General features: G+C 40.1%; 1 protein-coding gene across 2 annotated transcripts; it reads left to right on the forward strand.

Moving 5' to 3' along the window:
* The first annotated feature begins 1,256 nt into the window (after positions 1-1,256).
* Positions 1,257-15,682, forward strand: MPC1 (mitochondrial pyruvate carrier 1). 2 transcript variants are annotated; one of them, XM_080614814.1, is made up of 6 exons: positions 1,257-2,495; positions 7,011-7,014; positions 9,575-9,671; positions 11,944-12,076; positions 12,826-14,030; positions 14,662-15,682. In XM_080614814.1, exons 1-5 carry the CDS (start codon positions 2,425-2,427, stop codon positions 12,842-12,844), a joined length of 324 nt encoding a protein of 107 aa, XP_080470940.1. In that variant the 5' UTR covers positions 1,257-2,424; the 3' UTR covers positions 12,845-14,030; positions 14,662-15,682. The 2 variants fall into 2 exon arrangements, with proteins under 2 accessions (XP_080470940.1, XP_080470939.1); XM_080614813.1 differs by lacking the exon at positions 7,011-7,014 and having other exon boundaries at positions 2,373-2,495.
* Positions 15,683-17,946: the final 2,264 nt, after the last annotated feature.

A 17,946-nucleotide genomic window follows, 5' to 3' on the forward strand; every position in this document is an offset into this window, starting at 1 on the left:
GAAACTTGCTCTGAAGTCTACCAGGCCCTAGCAGAGGCAATTTGAGATAATCAGTGACTATCCTCCCCATGGAGATATATGGCAATCCAGCACTAGATAAAAGCATGTGTCTGAAAAGAAGGGGTTACCAACAACCTCAGCAAGTTGTAAGTCAAATGGACTAGCTCTGATATAAAAAAAAAAAAAAAAAAAAAAAAAAAAAAGCTAGAATAATTAAAGAATCAGTTAATGTTCACCTAGGGAACAACATGTGTAAAAGTATGCCTAGCATGGACTTGTCAAGAGCGACTCATGTCAAATCCAATCTAATTTCTCTATTGAACAGGCCAGGGGGAAAAAGGGAAGCTGTGAATATGATAAATTAAGGTGAGGTTTTTTTATAGCTTTTGACATCCTTTGAAGAAGCCTAAAAAAATAGTATGCAAATGAAACCACTATATATATACACAGAACTGCAGCAAATGCAAACTTCAAATCCTTCCCAGCTGCTTCTGTTGTGTAACTGGTAAAGCCTGTCATGTGGGACTGGTTTCTCCTGGGCACATTTCTAGTTAATGATTTTTCCATTAACTACTTCAAAAACAAAGTGAGATTCTCCCAGAGTTAGGGAAGGGTATTACCAGTGTGCTGCTGGTAAGGCTTTGACTGGGACATGATGACCCTTGTTCAGGCTATGCCTCAAGAAAGGTGTAAACAAAACCAGAGTAAGCAAAAGGTTAAAAGACTTAAAAGGCACAGCCTAAGAGAAAAGGCTGAAAGAACTTGTTTACTCCAGGAAGAAAGACTAAACACCACCACATTCCAATGCAGACAGGTATTGGGTGTTTTCCATACAGAGAGTTAAGAAAAAATTAATGAATTTTTAGTCAAATGAATTTCATTTTTAGGTAAAACTGTAGCTATAATATCAATGACTGAGCCTGGCCATATAGGATATGTAGACTCCCACTACATGAGATTTTTGTTCAAACACACAGAACTGATTTCCATAGACCTCTCTTCTGCCAGGACAAGTAAAATCAAATCAAGTAAATGATTCTTTGAGACCCTGTACAGATTCACATTGCTGCTTTCAAATGAGGAGTCTAAGTAGTCCACAGAAATATGGCAGGCTACAGTTTTGCTTTTCATAATGCAGGGGAACTGCTTTTCACAACCAAAGCGGTTAAAACTCTCCCACACACAGCAAAGCCAGGGGTGGTGGTGGTGGAGTGTCGTATCATATGCTAGAATATAGAGAGGATACACAGTGCTTTTCCTCACACCTACTGCTCTCCAAGGAAGCAATCAGGGGGAGAAGGATGCAGAGCTCCTACTTATTTTTTTCTTTTCATTTTCTTTTTTCTTTTCCCGCTCTCCCAGAGATCCTGCAGGGAAGAGGAGGGAAGCAGAAGGAAACAAGCAACCATGCGTGGCCTCCAGGACTTCTTGCAGAACATGGGCATGCCCCAGGCTGCACTTTCAGCCGAGTTCTAGACTGTAAAAACTGCAAGTCTTGGGAAAGCAGAGGTAAACATCCATTTTCACTATCTGTAGTGCAATGAGCAAAGATAAAAGATGTAATTCACACACAGGTGTTTGTTTACATGGCCCAAATTTTATGGAGACAGCATTAGCAGGGTTAGAGTTTATCTCCCCTTCTAAACAAGTAACCTCTGCACAGGTATGAAATAGAAAGTGCTGGTGAGAGGCAGGATCTTAAACCATTTCAGGTCCAGAGGTAAAGGCTGAACTGTTGCACTGCTCTGTCATAATCCAGTATTCCCAGCTCCAAACATTCCAAGTCCATAAACTGGACTCTTAAGAAAAAAAAAAACAACAACAAAACAACAACACAGGATTATCTTAAATAATGAAAAGAAAATCACTGAAACAACCACAGGCCCTCTTGACACCCCCACACCCAAACACCCCTCTCACACCACTGCCACCCCACCACCGCCCGCCCTATAGCAGCAACACGCCTGACACTGACAGGGGTGGAACAAGACACTGCTGGGGGGCGGGATGCCCCCCCTCAGCAGCCAATGGGAAGCCACCAGCTGCCTCAGTGCAGCCAATAGGAACTTGGAAAGCCGTCGCGCGGCTCTGCCCTACGGGCTGCAGAGGAATGCCGGCAGTTCAACCGCCGGCGCCCCTCGTCTTCGCGCTTTGCGACAATTTCTCCCCCTCCTCCCGCCGCGTTGCTTTACGGCCTCTCCCCCTCCCCACGGCCACCTTCCCTGTTTCGGAGGACGGGAGGAGGGAGGTGGGGCCGTCGCGGCCAATAGGTGCCGTTAGCGCCGTGGTGACGGAGGGGGCGGTGGCGCGGGTGCTGCCGTAAAGCGGGCGCCGGGTCGGCGGGGTGAGGGAATTGTCACCGGTATCGGTCGTGGCAGCGAGGGAGGCGCGCGGGCTGGGTGCTAGCTGCCGCTGAGGGTCGCCATGGCGGGGGCGCTGGGCCGCAAGGCCGTGGACTATCTGCGCAGCAAGGAGTTCAGGGACTACCTCATGAGGTGAGCGCGGCGCGAGGGTCCTTGCCAGCTGTCGCGCCCTCTTCTGCCTCGGGTGGCCTCACCCCCGCTTTTCCCGGGCGGGCAGTGGCTACCGGCGTCTCTTCCCCAAACTCTTCCACCCGTTGTCCCCCGTTGTCTCGGGGCACCCGAGGTGGTGGTTGCGGCCGGGCGGTGTCGCTTGACCTCTACCAGGCTCGACCTCGCCGATGGTTGCGCGGGGCCAGGAGGAAGCGAGGGAGGGCGAAGCCGGCCTGGAGGTGCTTGATGTGGGTGGCGGGGGTGGCAGCGAGGCACCCCGTGGCTTGCGGAGGCTGTCGGGGTTGTAAACCGCCCGACCCACCGCGGAGAAACCGGGCTTGACCTTGAAGCGACGCGGCACGGTTTGAAACTGCTGCGGCAGCTGCACTTCAGTGTGACCTTTCCTCTGCCGGCTGTGGGACCAGCCCGGAGCGTTGTTCTGGCTCCGGGGCAGGTGGCAGCAGGAGCAGGGGACACGGGCCCTCGGACCACTGCCTGCAATCAGAGCAGAAAGAGCTTTGCTGTTGCTGTGTGCAGAAGCGAGTTTAACAGATGCGGTTCTAAGACCACTTATTTAAGTGTCTGAGTATGTGTAAATATGTACGTTTTCCAGAGGCTTGTTAAAGCCCCGATTTCATGGGAATGTGGCTTCAGTCACCTCAAACAGCTCAATACTTTTTTGTTAAGCTTCAGCTTGTGTGCTCTGGTGAGAGGAATGGCATCATGAAGTGAAATCACAGGAATGTCCTAAAGATGCAATTGCAGCGTATTTGCTTAAATCTGGTGGAAATGCTATATGGGGTGGTCTCGAATAGGCAGGCTGAAGTTTCTTTGGCTGACAAGCAGCTTGACAAAGAAAATAAATAAAAATGGGCCCTTCTAATACAGGTGATTGAGCAACCTTTCAGTATAGGTGTTGCTTGCTGTTCTACTGACATGTATTGCAATTATGTTTGATATTGAGCAAGTATGTAGGCGGACATCTCTTTATCTGAGAAACAGTCTTGGTGAAAGTAACAGATGGTGTAAGCCTGCATGGAAGAGGGATTATAATATAAAAGCTCAGGGAGCAAAAGGGTTTGTTTGGCACTTGCAAAATCAAGTTCCGTAGAAACAGAGTTATGAGGAGGAAGAGAACATCCCTGAAGCAAAACAAAGGAAGGTTAAAGCAGGCTTCTGTGTGGATTCCTTCTGAAAGTCTTCATGATATTATGTAAACTTGATAGGTGTGCTTTGATGTTAACATTTAGTTCACTGAATAGAATTCAAGCAGAATAGGTAAATGGCTGGCAAAACAGCAGTATGCTTCATACTTAAGAAAACAAACAAAAATCCAGAGAAGATAATGGCAGCTTCCGAACACCACCACAGTTACTTGCTGGAAGTATGTATCTTCTTAATAAAGACTGAAAAGGTATCCAAAATAAACCTTTTCAGGGTATTTCATCCTAGTTCTAGTCTTTAAATAAGCTATTAAAACAAGACTGTATTGCGAAAAAGGATAACTCTATGGGATTCTGGTGTTGCGTACAAAGATACCTATTTAATTTGTACTTCTGTTACTGAGTGTCATGAAGGGCTAAAGTCAGTGGCTCTGTGTGGTATGGCCTTTTAGCATTGTTTCTTGCTTACTTGTTTAAGTTGTTGCCTTTATGTTGAGTTTAAAATTTGGATAACATGTAAATAAAAGACCGTAGTCTGTGTTCTATATAGAAGGAATGGAGCATATGTACTTTGAGCTATTATCTCTTTACATTCCTTCCTGAAGGCTCTTGCTTCCCCAGACTACAGGATTATCCTGAAGAAAATTATAGTCTTGCTGTGCTCATTGAGTAAGAGTTTTTCCTCAAAGTTCTAAGACTATGGTATCTGCTCTGAAAATCAGCATTTAATGACTGCAGTGAAGCAAGGGTTTATAAATGTGAAAGTTTTTTGTGGGAAATGATGAACTGAAAGATTGCTTGTGATACCAGTATTTAACTGTAAAATCCTTGACCCCAAATAGAATAACTGAAGTTCCACAAAGAGGTGGAATTGCATGTTCCATTATTATGGTTTAGGGCAATCGAAACTTGCAGACCTCTATTGAAATAAGTAGCTTAAGTTTCAGCTTTATAACTTGAAAACATGAAAGCAAGCATAATGAATGCATGCTGCTTTTCTCAGGTGGATATATCTGGCACTAGAATTGCATTACATCAGGTTAGCTCTTGGAGCTTGCACAAAGAAGCAAGATAAATTGCTTTTAAAACTGTCATTAATAATTAATTGTTCTGCCAATTTCACATCTGGCTTCTCTTAAGTGGTGATTAATAGGGATCTGAATGACTGTAAATCATGTAAATACACATTTGCTCTAACTGTTGTCTTAAGGCTTTAAAGTCAGCTTAGTTAGAATTTTAGCTGTAGGTAGACTTCTGGTTCTTGTAAAACGCAGCAGTAATGTTAACTTAAAACTAGCTGATTAGCCTATGAAAGTTTGGTAGCTCTATATATTATGATCTTGAAGTTACATGGGTTTTTTTCTATAGATCCTAAAAATGTCAGTTGTCACTTAAGTTATATTATCTAAGCCATTAATAGTAGGCAACTGAATCCTCTTACTTTCTCTTCTAATGATTTAAACCAGTAGCTTCTGAAAAACATCCAGTAAAGCAGCTTTGCCTTTTTTTGAAAGAGAAGATCTATATACACGACTCTAGACAAGTTCTGGCGTTGTCTTGTGGTAGAAATCTAAAGTACTTTAGTTGCATAGGAAATACCAAGGAGTCCCAAAATCTTCTGGTAATAGAAAAATAAGCATGGAGACTTTGGTCTTCTGAGACACTTCTGAATATCTCTTCCTGATGACTCAGCAATAATGCAAATTTAGTCATTGTTAATTTAGGTGGCTTTGAAATAGTTCATTCCTTGTAAAGTGTGAGCACTTACGTTAACATAAGCTGTCTAGGACCTTTCTTTTAATTTAAATGAACTTTAGGAGAGTTAGCATAAGTAATATAAACAGAATTAAATGATCTTCTGTTTTCATTAGTAAATATTTAAACACAAGGACATTTAAAAAAAAAAAAGAAAAAAGTCCTCTACTTCCTCTACTGGTCTGTGCTAGAAACTGAAGGACACTGTGCCTGCTGTCTCAGTCTTGTATGCTCCAAGAACTGAACAATCTTTTGCAGAAGGGTAATACCATCACCTCTTAGGGGATGGCAGTGTGGAGGAACAGTGGTGACACTTCATGTGTATTTGCAGGATGGCCTCTGGCCTATTAATATCCTCACTGCCAATATGAAGAAAATACGTACATGAAATTTTTTGAAAAATAAATCTTTCCCAATATAGCCATTTTGAAATGAATTGTAGTAGAAATGTAAGGTATTGATCAGCTGTCAGTTCCTCTTGTGATGTCCAGGCACTTATACAGAAATCAAACACACAGAAACTGGATGGGTAAATTCAACAACTCTTCCCACAGTTCTGGAAATGTTAGTATGAAGTGGTCCCTTTGTCAAGGGATTGAATGTAGTTCTTCATAACTGCTAATTTGAAATGGAGTCAGGAATAAACGAGTGCACTTGTTGCAGTGTCCTTGCTATTGGTTATGGTGTGATTGCCTTAGAACTGACTGTTCCCTTGCCACAGCTATTTGTATAACAGTGCTCTAAGAATATGGAAATCAGTGTGAGGGAGGTGACTTAAGTGTTCTGCAGCAGTAGGCTTTCTATTAGTAGCTGGTTTCTTGTAAGTCATGATTTAAATGGAGCCCTATCAGTATCTTTGGAAAAAGGATGCTTAAAAATTCTGAAACATTTTAAAAAGAGTAGCAAGCAATCTTAAACATATGCTGTAGTCTAGCTTCCATGCATAGATCATTAAGTTATTACATAAATTCGTACCTAGATGATCAATTAAATGAACCCCATACATGACTGGAGTGTAATTGCATGTTAGATCACTGAAAATATGTATATTACATCACTGAAAATATAGCTTATGTCTGGTACAGCCATGGTTGGACTAAGCTTAGCAACAGGAAGATCTTTGGCAATATTTGGTTTGACCTACTTATGTAGTACAAAAGATGTACCAAGAATTCCAAGTTCATCAAAGCTCCCACAGAGGAACTGTAGCTGTTTAGTTTTGTCATGACAAACCTTGTTGTGTCAAAAATGTTTGTCCTTTTAAACTAGTTGGGGTAGCATCTCAGATGCTTTGAAGACTATAGGGGATAAATGTCTTCCACAGACTATAATGGAATTTTATCTTGCTATGAAAAAGATACTAGGCAGCAAACAGTTGTCACAAAGACAGCTCTTGAGAGAAATGGAATTTTTAATACTGCTACGTTAATCAAAGTCAATGCCATGATAGTTTTCTGACTCCTACCTGGCACAAACCGAAAATGCACTTCTCATTATGCTGATTATGAAAGAAACTAACACTTTTTTCTTCTTTCTTCCATGTTCTTTTTGAATGGAAAATGATTGCCCACTTCAACAGTACGGTAAGAAAAGGGAGGGGGCTTCTGGTTTCACATATGACTTCAGTAACTTGCAGCCTTTTTGCCTCAGCACTGTTATGAGCTTGCCTCCATCTGAAAGCATACTGCAGACTTCCAGGAGTGATGCACTAGTAAGAGTTATTTGCAAGTCTGGAGTTAAGGTGACCAAACATTAGCTCCTTCACAATGTCTCCTAAAGCAATCACTACAAAAGTAAAGCGGCTTCATTTTTTCCGTACCCTTTGCTACAGAGATAGGTCAAGCTATAGCCACTCTTCTGCATAGCGACAATACTGGTTCATAACCAAACTACCTGGTTTATTTTTTAACCAGCTTTATGTTACCATTTATTGCCTGACATAATAACTCTCACTGCAGACTCTTCTTCAGCCTTTTAGTTTGCCTCTGAAACTGGGAGTGGTTTTTTTGTGTCTATTGTACTGTGAATCATAATGTTATGGAAGACTTGCTTTTCTATGTAGACCAAAGGCAAACTGTATAGGTGTAGTTTAATTCTTGTGTGTGGAAACTTCAAAGGCTGGCTGCCTGGAGGCACTTAAAACTGGATAACCATCTCAAGTGAGCAGGTTCTAAATCTACCTCCCTGGTCAGCAGAGTGAAGTTGCTGCTGGGATGTGAACTGATGATCCTTCAGCTTGTGCAGCCTGAGCCTGAAGTGATCCATAGTCTATGATGTGTTGTTTGTCTATGTTCTAATGGCAGTTGAATTAAGTAAGAAGAAGTCATCACTAGGACTTCCAGATCTGTTTTATAGATTCAAAAAATCAAGCTTAGAGCTGTAATGACTTACTCTTCTGAAACTACAGTTCTTTAAACAAGATTCCTGGAATGACTAAAACCCTCACCAAGTACATGTACTGCCTTACCAGTTCTGGTTTGCAGTCTGCTTACACAAGTTGTCTTGCTGTCTTACTGTATAAATAATTATGATTATTACTAGATGTTTGTTTCTGGTTCTCTTACTGTACTTTATTTAAATAACTACATTAAAGCCTCTAAACTTACTTAAACTGTATGTTGTGTGCTCATGACTCTTTTCTATGAATGTTCCTGTTGCAACACCTTGTGTGTAAGTGGTGTTATGTTGTTGTTTTTTTTTTTTACACTATTTAACTATAGCTGTACAGTCTAAATGCCATGTAGCCATGCAACTTCTCAGTTATGCCATGGTACCTCTCCTGTACTTGAGAGGCTTTAACAATTAGATGTCAATTTTCCTATCAGTAGGAATATAGTAAACAAATGCATTTATTGCATCTTTTGAAATACTCTTATTATAAGCCTAGGTCTGGACCAATGTCAGTTCTGTAGACACTTGCAGAAATACGACATTGTTTTGCATATTGCACTCATGTTAAACTATCAAAATGGTGTGTACCACTTAGCTCACTTTTTCCATGTGGCTTTTTTTTTTTTTTTTTTTTTTGTTCAGTTTCTTGTATCGCAACCCAAATCTGCAGGAAGCAAGCGTGGCTTTTAATACTGCTGTAGTGTTGACAAGCTAGTATCCAGACTGGCTAGAGTATTTTGAATTAAAATTGCAAGAAACTTAAATATTGCCTGACAATTCAAAACTGTTGCATTTTAGAGGAAGTATCAAAAGAAGAGATAAAGTTGGAATCTACAGAGCTTTTTCTTGGCAAGGTGCTTCTCTTTTGCCGTATCTGGCCAAGTTACTTTTGTGCATCCATAGTTTCTCGTTAGGAGAAGCTGATGCAAGTACTGCATGCATCTTCTGTGGAAAGAATTCTACTGAAGGCTTGTTAACTTGTAGCAATAGGGGATATTTGACTTAGGAGACTATTTTTCTCAGTCTTTCAGACAATACCCATCAAATTGAGCTCTCATCAGTTTTTCTGAATTGATTCTTTCTGCTTCTTGTCTCTGTTTTTCTGTGTATGTACCTGTAGCTAACTGCTCTAATCTTAGATCTGTCTAATCACTGAGCTTTAGGTAGCCATCAGGTTGTTTTGGAAATTGCAGATGAAGTTTTAGGTAACAGCTTGGTTTGGTTGCATGGCCCTGCTCTTTCAGGAGGTGTTATAAGCACTTGGAAGAAGATGCTTGCTGAGCATTTCTTCATCCTAGGCATAACATGAAAACAGTTCCAGTTCTTCACTTCAGCAAGTCCTTGTGTTTTCATTACATTTTTGAGGAGCCTTATTTGACAGAGATGAATGCTAATTCTCTGTGTAGAAGTGAGCTGTAAATCTGAGATTATTTTATGATTATACTGATCAGACTGCTCAGTGATGGCTGAGGTATAATTACACAAAACTGCATTTCAGTGGCCTTTCAGTAGTTCCTCTCCAGTCTGCAAGAAGATTCAGAGTGGCTTCCTGTTCTTCCACCCTGAAGGCTAGATCCTGCTGAAAGAAGGGTTTAGTTTTTCTCCTTTACATCAAAAGTAGTCCCTATCTTTACATGGAATTTTACCTTTAACCCTGTCCTCTGAAGCTTTGTGTGGCTAAGGAGAGCTACAAGAATACCATAGGAGGTCTGTGTTTCTGTGTAACTTTATTTTCATTTTCTGTCTTTGCAGCACTTTTGGGGGCCAGTTGCCAACTGGGGACTTCCTATTGCTGCTTTTAATGATATGAAGAAATCGCCAGAAATTGTTAGTGGCCGAATGACATTTGGTAAGACCTAAGATAAACTGTTAGTAAACAGACTACAGCACACAGATTTTCCTTTCAAGTTTCTTTCAGGCAACTAATAATTTGTCAAGTGGTGCATTACTAGTTGCCTGCAGACTTGTGATTAAAGCAGATATAGATATCAAGTATCTTGTTATATGACTTCAGAGGCCACTTGAAAACTGTGTCACTGGAAAGTTGCAGAGTTGTGGGGTTTTTGTTTTGTTTTTTTTTATTTTATTTTTCAGAGAGCTTTCCAGTAATTTGGGAGGGAGAGGGATGCGGGTCTTGAGTTTTGGCAATTTTGATCACCAGACTTGCTCCTAAAGAATAATTCTTTTGGTATCTTATACTACTATGCACACTAGTTCAGAATGTATCTCTTTACCTAACTTTATTCTTTGTATGACGAACAATGATGTTTTGTGGTTAGTGTGAGACTTAATATCAACACTGACAAAGTGAAGAAATGGCAATGGTTGGTCTTCAGAGCGCAAAAAGCAGTTAAGGGAGATGAACTCCTTGCAAAGCAGTTACCTATAAGAGGCTACTGTGATTCTTAATGGAATAGTAAGAAATGTTTTTTATATGCATGAACAGTATTTTTTGGACCATGTGTAGCTTTTTGCCTATATTTCTGTCTCTACATTCAAATTCTTCTCTAGTATCATAAATCTGGTAGCTTTAATTTATTAGCTTAATTTTTGTATTACTTTCTTCCTTAACTCACTTAATAATTCTGATTAATTCTTCTTTTCCCAAGCAAATAGCTTTGGGTTATGTAAATTTACACTAGGTTCTGCTTACTGCTTACAGTAATTCAGTGTCCTAATCAGCTTCTTCAAGATGGAAGACTGCTTAGAATAGTCTCTGGCATAGTGAAACTGTTTTGCAAATAGTGTTTTGGTGGCAGCTACCCAGTTCAGTGAAGATGAGACACGCTTAATTTTTATAAATATACGTAGGGTGGCGCGTGTACAAATTTTTTTTCCCATCTTTTAGGTTCTGTACTTTAAAAGAGGTTGTTTTCCTTGGACAGTTAATTTCACGATTTTTTTTTTTTTTCTTTAAGCCTGTCAGAACTTTGCAAAGCTACTGACATCTTTGGTTGTAATTTCCTGTATTTAAATGCAATTATGATAGGGTAGATTAAAATTGTTTCTTATATTCCTGGAAAGCAGATAATAAAGCTTTATGCTTCTCAAATGTTCATGATTTCCTGAGGATAGAAACTGCCTTCTCTTAAAGTCCATTTTAAAATGTTCCCAGCAAGAACTGTATCTAAGTAATTAGTATTTTAAAAATACTCTGTCCTAGAAGTTGTCAGAATAATTGTATAAGACAGGCCATGTCTCATTGGGATTAACTCTTCTCTTCCTGAGATAGTTTAGGTAGCCTTGTGGGTTAACCCCAGCTGGCAACTAAGTACAGCACAGCTGCTTGCTCACTCCTCCCCTTTCCCCAGCTCACTCTGTGGGATGGGGAGGAGAATCAGAAGAAGGCAAAACCTGTGTGTTGAGGTAAGAACAGTTTAATAACTAAAAGTAAAACATAATAATAGAAATAATAGGAAAAAGAGAAAGGAGTAAAGTTCAGGAAACAAGTGATTGCACATTTGGTACAATTGCTCACCACCCACTGATCAGTGCTCAGCCTGTTCCCAAGCAGTGATTGGCAGCCACTGGCCATCTCCTACCTCCCCCCCCACCCCACCCCCCAGGTTATATACTGGGCATGATGTGCTGTGGCATGGAATACCCCTTTGGCTAGTTTGGGTCAGTTGTCCTGTTTCTGCTCCCTCCTGGCTTATTGTGCTGCTCCTCACTGGCAGAGCATGAGAGACTGAGAAGTCCTTAATCAAGGAAAGTACTATTTAATAACAACTAAAACATGGGTGTATAATCAACATTATTCTCATACTAAAGCCAAACCACAGCACTCTATCAGTCGCTAGGAAGAATGGTAACTCTATCCCAGCTGAAGCCAGAACAGGTAATAAACTAAAGACTCAGTTGTATCACAGGAAAGCATATGAGGGAACAGAGCTTTTGTGGAAAGCTGTAGCCCTGTAGATATTCTTGTGTAGCAAAAATGAGTACTGGTGTGTATTTTCCTTCATTGGGTCATTAATGCGGACATGTTTGTAGGACTATTGGGAAACTTAAAAGAAGTGAGAAGCATTGTAACTGTCATTACATTCCACTAGTATGAAAATTATGCCTCAACAAAATGCAGGCATTAAAAATCTGCTAATGATATCTATCATGTTTTGCAGCACTGTGTTTTTACTCCTTGGCTTTCATGAGATTTGCCTACAAAGTGCAGCCAAGGAACTGGCTTCTTTTTGCATGCCACTTCACTAATGAAATTGCACAACTTATTCAAGGAGGACGACTGATCAAATACAGGCAAGTCACATCAAAAAAGGGAAGTCATAAACTGATGGTTCTTGGAATACTCTGTTAGTAGATTTCTAACTGTAGTGGAAACCCTTGCATGGCTTCTGAACTTGTGTAACATCATTACCTTTTGAAAATCTATTAACAAGCTTGTTGTCAGTAGGCTAATTATGACTTGTTGCCTTGCACTTCCTTTGACACTTCCGAGGGATACATAGAAAAGACTGAAAACCCTTATATTCATGGATGTAGATAGGACTGATGCAGCTGCTGGCTATTCTGGAGTTTGTTTCATGTATTATGTTGATTAGTCTGCATGTGTCTGTCTCAGTAACTAATTTTTGAGATGGAAACATTGGAAGGGGTTGTATATCTGAAACAGAAATTAAGGAAAACCTCTCTAAGCTGACTCTTCTATATATCGAGTAGATACAACTGAATGTGACTGGGGACCAGCCTGCAAGCAGTCTCCCACCCTCACTGTGTAGCAGGTAGTGCAGACACTGCCCTACGCAGTGCTCGTGAGTCAGGATTCTGGCTCTTTTTACTTTGGCTCCAAGAAATTGATGGGGAGTAATGGGAGGATGAAGCCTCCTGAACTATAAATTAAAAAGTGAGCAAAACTGCAAATGGACATGCTTTTCCATAAGTAACTGGCCAAATGTCTTTCATTCCTAAAGTTCTATTTTAAATCCAGACTCTTTATAGCAATTTTAGTTCAATATTCACTCTTATAAAACTTTATCTTCTCTTGGCAGGTTTGAGAAAAAGAACTAAATATCCAACTTGAAGTAAGCCATGGAATGTGCTTATCCTGAATTACAACCAAGGAAGACTTGCCATCTACAGTTGCTGTGACAATTACAATGGGGTTAAAACAAACACCTATTATTAATGACCCCCCCAAGAATCCTTCTACTATTTTTTTTTTTTTATCTTGCCTTTTTGAGAGTAATATTCAGCAATGTAAGCCATTGCATTTGAAGTTTTGCTGCCTTACAGGTCCTTAATAACTACCCTTTGAATAAAAAGTTAGACATTGGAATAACAAGCAATATTTGAAAAAACTTTTTTATCTAACAGTCTACAAAAGCGGTGTATGACGTCTTAGTAACTGTAGGTGGTATCATGGTATTAACATTCTTACAAGCCATTTAACTTGGGTGCATTCATTCCTATTTTGTCTCTTTTTTTAACTTCAGCAGTGGATTGCTAATCTGCAAGAACAAATGTGTAGTTAGGCAGCCTGGAAGTGACCGGCTATCCTTCTTCCCTTACTGCATGCCTTGTCTCAGTAAAGAGACTTCTTTAATACCAATTTTTAAGTCTCACATTATTTGAAGAAGACTTGGAAGAGCAAAAGCATAGCACTGAATGAATGAAGGCAACAAGGTCTGGTACTGTTATTTAAGAAGTTCTAAGTGGATTTTATTTTTTCCTACTATTTGAGTTATTCTAGATGTACGTAATCCTTACACAGACAAAAACTTGTTTGGAGTCTAAGATCTGAAAGACACAAGGTGCCTTTCAGTAGTTTTTGATGTCATTGGGAGAGTGGCTTCCCTGCATGACCTGCCTGAAAATTACATTGCTGTAAAGATATAGATAACAAAGAATGTATGTGATGGATTTTATTTCAGTTCAGTGTTTTTGAACAATAAACATGTTCCAAATGGCAATAAATCCTTTCAACATTTTGAAAAGCTTTATTTGTCATATTGTGATACTAGATCCTGAACTGAAATTTCAGTATGGGGTACCAGATTATTACTGTAACAGCATTAACCATAAAATGGCTGGAAAAGTAAGTTATTATCCTTTGTATATACTATGTTTAGGCAAGTGTCTTCTGGATCTTAACACCTAGCACTTCCCTGCCACCCTCAGAAAAAGGGGGTGTGGGTACCTGACTGTATTCCTGCTGTGATAGTCAAGGTTGAATTCAGAGCTCTCATTGTGCTGAGTAAGTATTGCATATTGTCTTCTAGAAATAAGATGGTCAATTAAAAGACTTGCTTTAATTGTAGACTGATATTGTGATTCAAATTGCACAGTGGCTGAATTTTGTAATGGGCATGCATGAGGCTTATAGGGCATGCTGTGCTGTATAGGTAAAACTTAGTACTGACTGCTACTTGTTGCTTTAGAAAAGTTGGTGCATTGAGCTGTTTTTTCAATGCTGCTGTCTTGTGACAAAAAGTAGTCATCTTCTTTCCATCCCCATCTCACGGAATATAAGAAGTGTTAACTTGTGTATAAATAAGTGAGATGCAAGCAGATAAGGATAACTGATTAGCTTGCCACCTTGTTTTTTTATTTCTGGAGAAAAAACCTCTAGGAGTGTTAAACTTCATAGGTATGAAATGTGGTTTGGCCTGTTCTTGGGTAAAGTTTGTAATACATGTACTACTCTAACCCCTGTGCTCTTATCTCTGTTCATTAGCTGTTCATTGTCTTAACTTCCCCACCTAAGGAATACTGTTTACAAGAGTTTATTTCCTCATTTTTCCTGGTAGTTGCCTGCACAATAGTTTCTTGTGTATTTTTTTTCTACTTTTTTCTTCCATATCTTTCTATCCATTCACCATGACAAGGCTCAAGTTCTTTCATACTGGGTAAGTACAAGAGTGAATTGCAGGTGGAAAGTGGGCTCTAACTTGCTTTGAGGTTTTAAACCTGTGATGCTTCCTGCAATCCATACAGGCTTCTACAAAAAAAAAGGGAATGGGTGGAGCAAAGCATCCTTCATGGGACTTGAAGGGAAAAAGGCCTAGCCTGGAATGGAGAACTCAGCCCTGGGGATGGATGTCTCACAGCCCATCAGGTTGTACAGTGACAAAAATGTTTCTGTGTGCCCATGAGGTGGAAGCCTGCTGATTTGAGTCAAATGTGGAGGTCGTTTGGTAGCGCTGTAATAAATAGAGAAAGCAATAATTGTAATTGTGGGGTCAGAAGAGATAACTCACAAGGCTTCTTTAAAGAGGGTAACAACAGCTGCCTATAGTGAATTTTGTTCAATTTCCCACAACTCTTATGCTATATAATCATTTAAGCCATGCTGCTATGTATGGTGTGTGTATATATATAATTTTTTTTTTTCAATTTTGCCTCTATAACTTGTATGAACAAGTGAGCTTTCCCTACTCTAAAACCAGCAGAAAACTCTTAGCCACAGTACTGCGCATACAGCCTGACAGTTCTCAGACAAAACGCATTCTTAGTAAAACATAGTTCTCCATAGCATTGTGAGTTATCTTTTGTTCTCCCTACAAAGCACAATAATGCTATCTGGGCAAGGATGCCAATACAGAGAACTGGGGGAAGGGGACAAAAGAAGTCTCAATATGCTTACAGATTGAGAGAAGGCAGTAAGAAAGGAAGAGTTCTTTGCTCCCTGGGACCAAGACAGATTTTGATATAGAAGTATTTATAAAATACAATCTCAGATTAGGACAGAGCAATTTTCCCAACTACTCCAGTGCCTTCCCTGAGCTAAAATGACAGGCTACCAACAATATAAAATTGTAACAGGAAAGACTCACAAGCACAGTCACCAGCTGTCTTTCAGCCTGTATCTCACTGGGTATTTTGATCCCGTCTGCAACTGGGCAACAATGCTATCTAATGTAGTATGTCTACAGTTGTGCTTATATAAAGCTGGAGTATTTCTGCTGTTAACTTACTTATTCAGATGCTAAAATGTTTATTCTGATTAGATATGATTGCTGCAAGTTTCACTATTTATAAAGTGGAAAAACAAGCACTCTAGTGTTTTAAAATGAGGTCATTGCTTTATTAAATGAATTGTGGAGAAATTTTTCCCTACCAGATACCTTTCTGCTTTAGCTGATATAATAGCTGCCAGTGCATTGTGTTTAGTCACTGTGGTAACCACTTTAAAATAATCAATGTCTATAGAATCAACCCTAACTACAAGGCAAAAATACTGGCTTCCTGGATAACCTGCTCTGTGTGTTATCACTGAAGTCTTGCTCCTTCAAGATCATTGCCTCTCTCTATCACATGGTCTAGCCCTGACCATGATACTGCTCTCTTCCTACCTTTTCTTCTTCCTGCTCCCTCTCTTACTATCTTTTTTTTAACAGGAGGTTTCAAGTAGCTATGGCAACAACCCTGAGAAATTTTCAGCATCCTAATTTCATCTGAAATCTGGGTCATGTCTTTCTCATTAAGTGAAACTATTGTATGGAGATAACTGACCCAAACTCAGCCCTTGCTGCAAGAGAAAGCAGCACCAATTATGGCAGCACTTCCAAGCACTTATGTGCTGTATTTGGTCCACTGTATAGCAAAATGTAAATGTACAAAGCATGTCACTTGTAATTGTGAAAGTATTTTGTAATATTGGACACATTTAACCCATAACTTACCGAGGGAGAACTATGTTTTAACTTGCTTTAATGGGTGTTGACTTGTAGGTTGGTTGGAATAGTTGTACATCATACTTGTTGTCCTAGAATATGTATTAACTGAAGGGATGCCTTTTCAGAGCAGTATTGAGTGATTTAAATGGTACTGGTAGCCTTTCTCTCATTCTCTGTAGAGGACATATGGTGGTGTGAAATCTTAAAGCTGTTTCCTGGCATGACAGGTATTAATCTCTCATCTGTCACTCTGTAGTCTGCCAGGATCTGAGATCCAAGTTTAAACACAGAAACATCTCCAGATTTTAGTGTGTAGCAACGCCAAGGGAATAGTGGGATTGTCTCAAACATTTCTTTCTTACATACTGATGTACACCATATCTCCTCGCCCCTGGGATCACTTAAAATCCTAAGACAACTACGGTATTTGTTCATGGGGAAGCCATGTGAAGCAACAATGACAAGGTATTTATGTACACACTTGATGTTGTTGGTCACCTGGAAGCAAAGTACAAAGCCAGCAGTGTGATTTGTAACCACTCTAATACTTTGTGTTTCTTAAACTGTAAAATGGTAAACATCAGCTCTTACATGGATTATTGTTAGGAACACAAAGGGATTCAATGATTTGGCAAGGTATGCAATAGTGTTAACCAAGCTTATGCTACCTGATCTGAGTGTATGATGCCACAGAGAGATGAGCTCACAAAGCTGTTTGTTACTTCCTTTTACATATTTTATTAACTACAATGAGCCACTGAAGGCTATTATTACCTTCCCTTCCAAAGCTCTGCAGTGGCTCACAATGTTACTGTGAACCACAAACAGACCTAGTAACTAAGTGTCTGCCAAGCACTCCAAGAAACAACTCTTATTTCTGTAGTTGTTTTTTGTATGCCTCAGCTACCTACATCAGAGAACTATGAGTGAGATCACTTTGTCACTAAAGAAGCAGTGACTGGATCTGGAGTGGTATGAGTCACATCACGTTGGGTGATGAGCAGGAAATGTCAGGCAAATTAGAAGCGATGTTTCCTGAACTGAGGCATAAGAAGGGAGCTGCTTTTTCCAGCTTTCTGCTTCCTTGCTCCTTGTTTTGGGATTACTGCTATCTGTCACTGTCAGAAATGCTGGCTTGTTGGGGGATGTTCATAATTGCATGTTCAGGAGCATGGGCTCATTTCAAAAGACACGAGGGGCATTCATTCCCACTGGTAAGCTTCTTTCCTTTCAGTGGGCTTTAGAAGCTGCTGCTTTGTTTGATGTGAGATGTTTGCACCAAGCAGAATGGGTAAGACCCTGAAGCAGCTCTACATTTTCTGTTTTCTACCATGCTTCCAGTGGGTCTCCGTGAGAGATCCTTTACTTGGCATTCCTTGTAACCCTTTGGCTTAGCAATATTCATTCAAATATCCAGTTTCCAAAGGCCATCTGAGTTGCCTGTTTTTCACGGCAAAGCACGGACTTCCATGCGGTATTTCATGATTGATAGTG

The sequence above is a fragment of the Psittacula echo genome, assembly GCF_963264785.1.
Source record: "Psittacula echo genome assembly, chromosome: 4".
NCBI classification, from domain to species: Eukaryota; Metazoa; Chordata; class Aves; order Psittaciformes; family Psittacidae; genus Psittacula; species Psittacula echo.

What these genes read in the sequence shown, in the direction of transcription:
- MPC1 (XM_080614814.1), top strand. Translation starts at nt 2,425, where the DNA reads ATGGCGGGGGCGCTGGGCCGCAAGGCCGTGGACTATCTGCGCAGCAAG. An exon ending in TAGTGGCCGAATGACATTTG is followed by an intron (nt 9,672 to 11,943) that starts GTAAGACCTAAG and finishes CATGTTTTGCAG; the next exon opens with CACTGTGTTTTTACTCCTTG.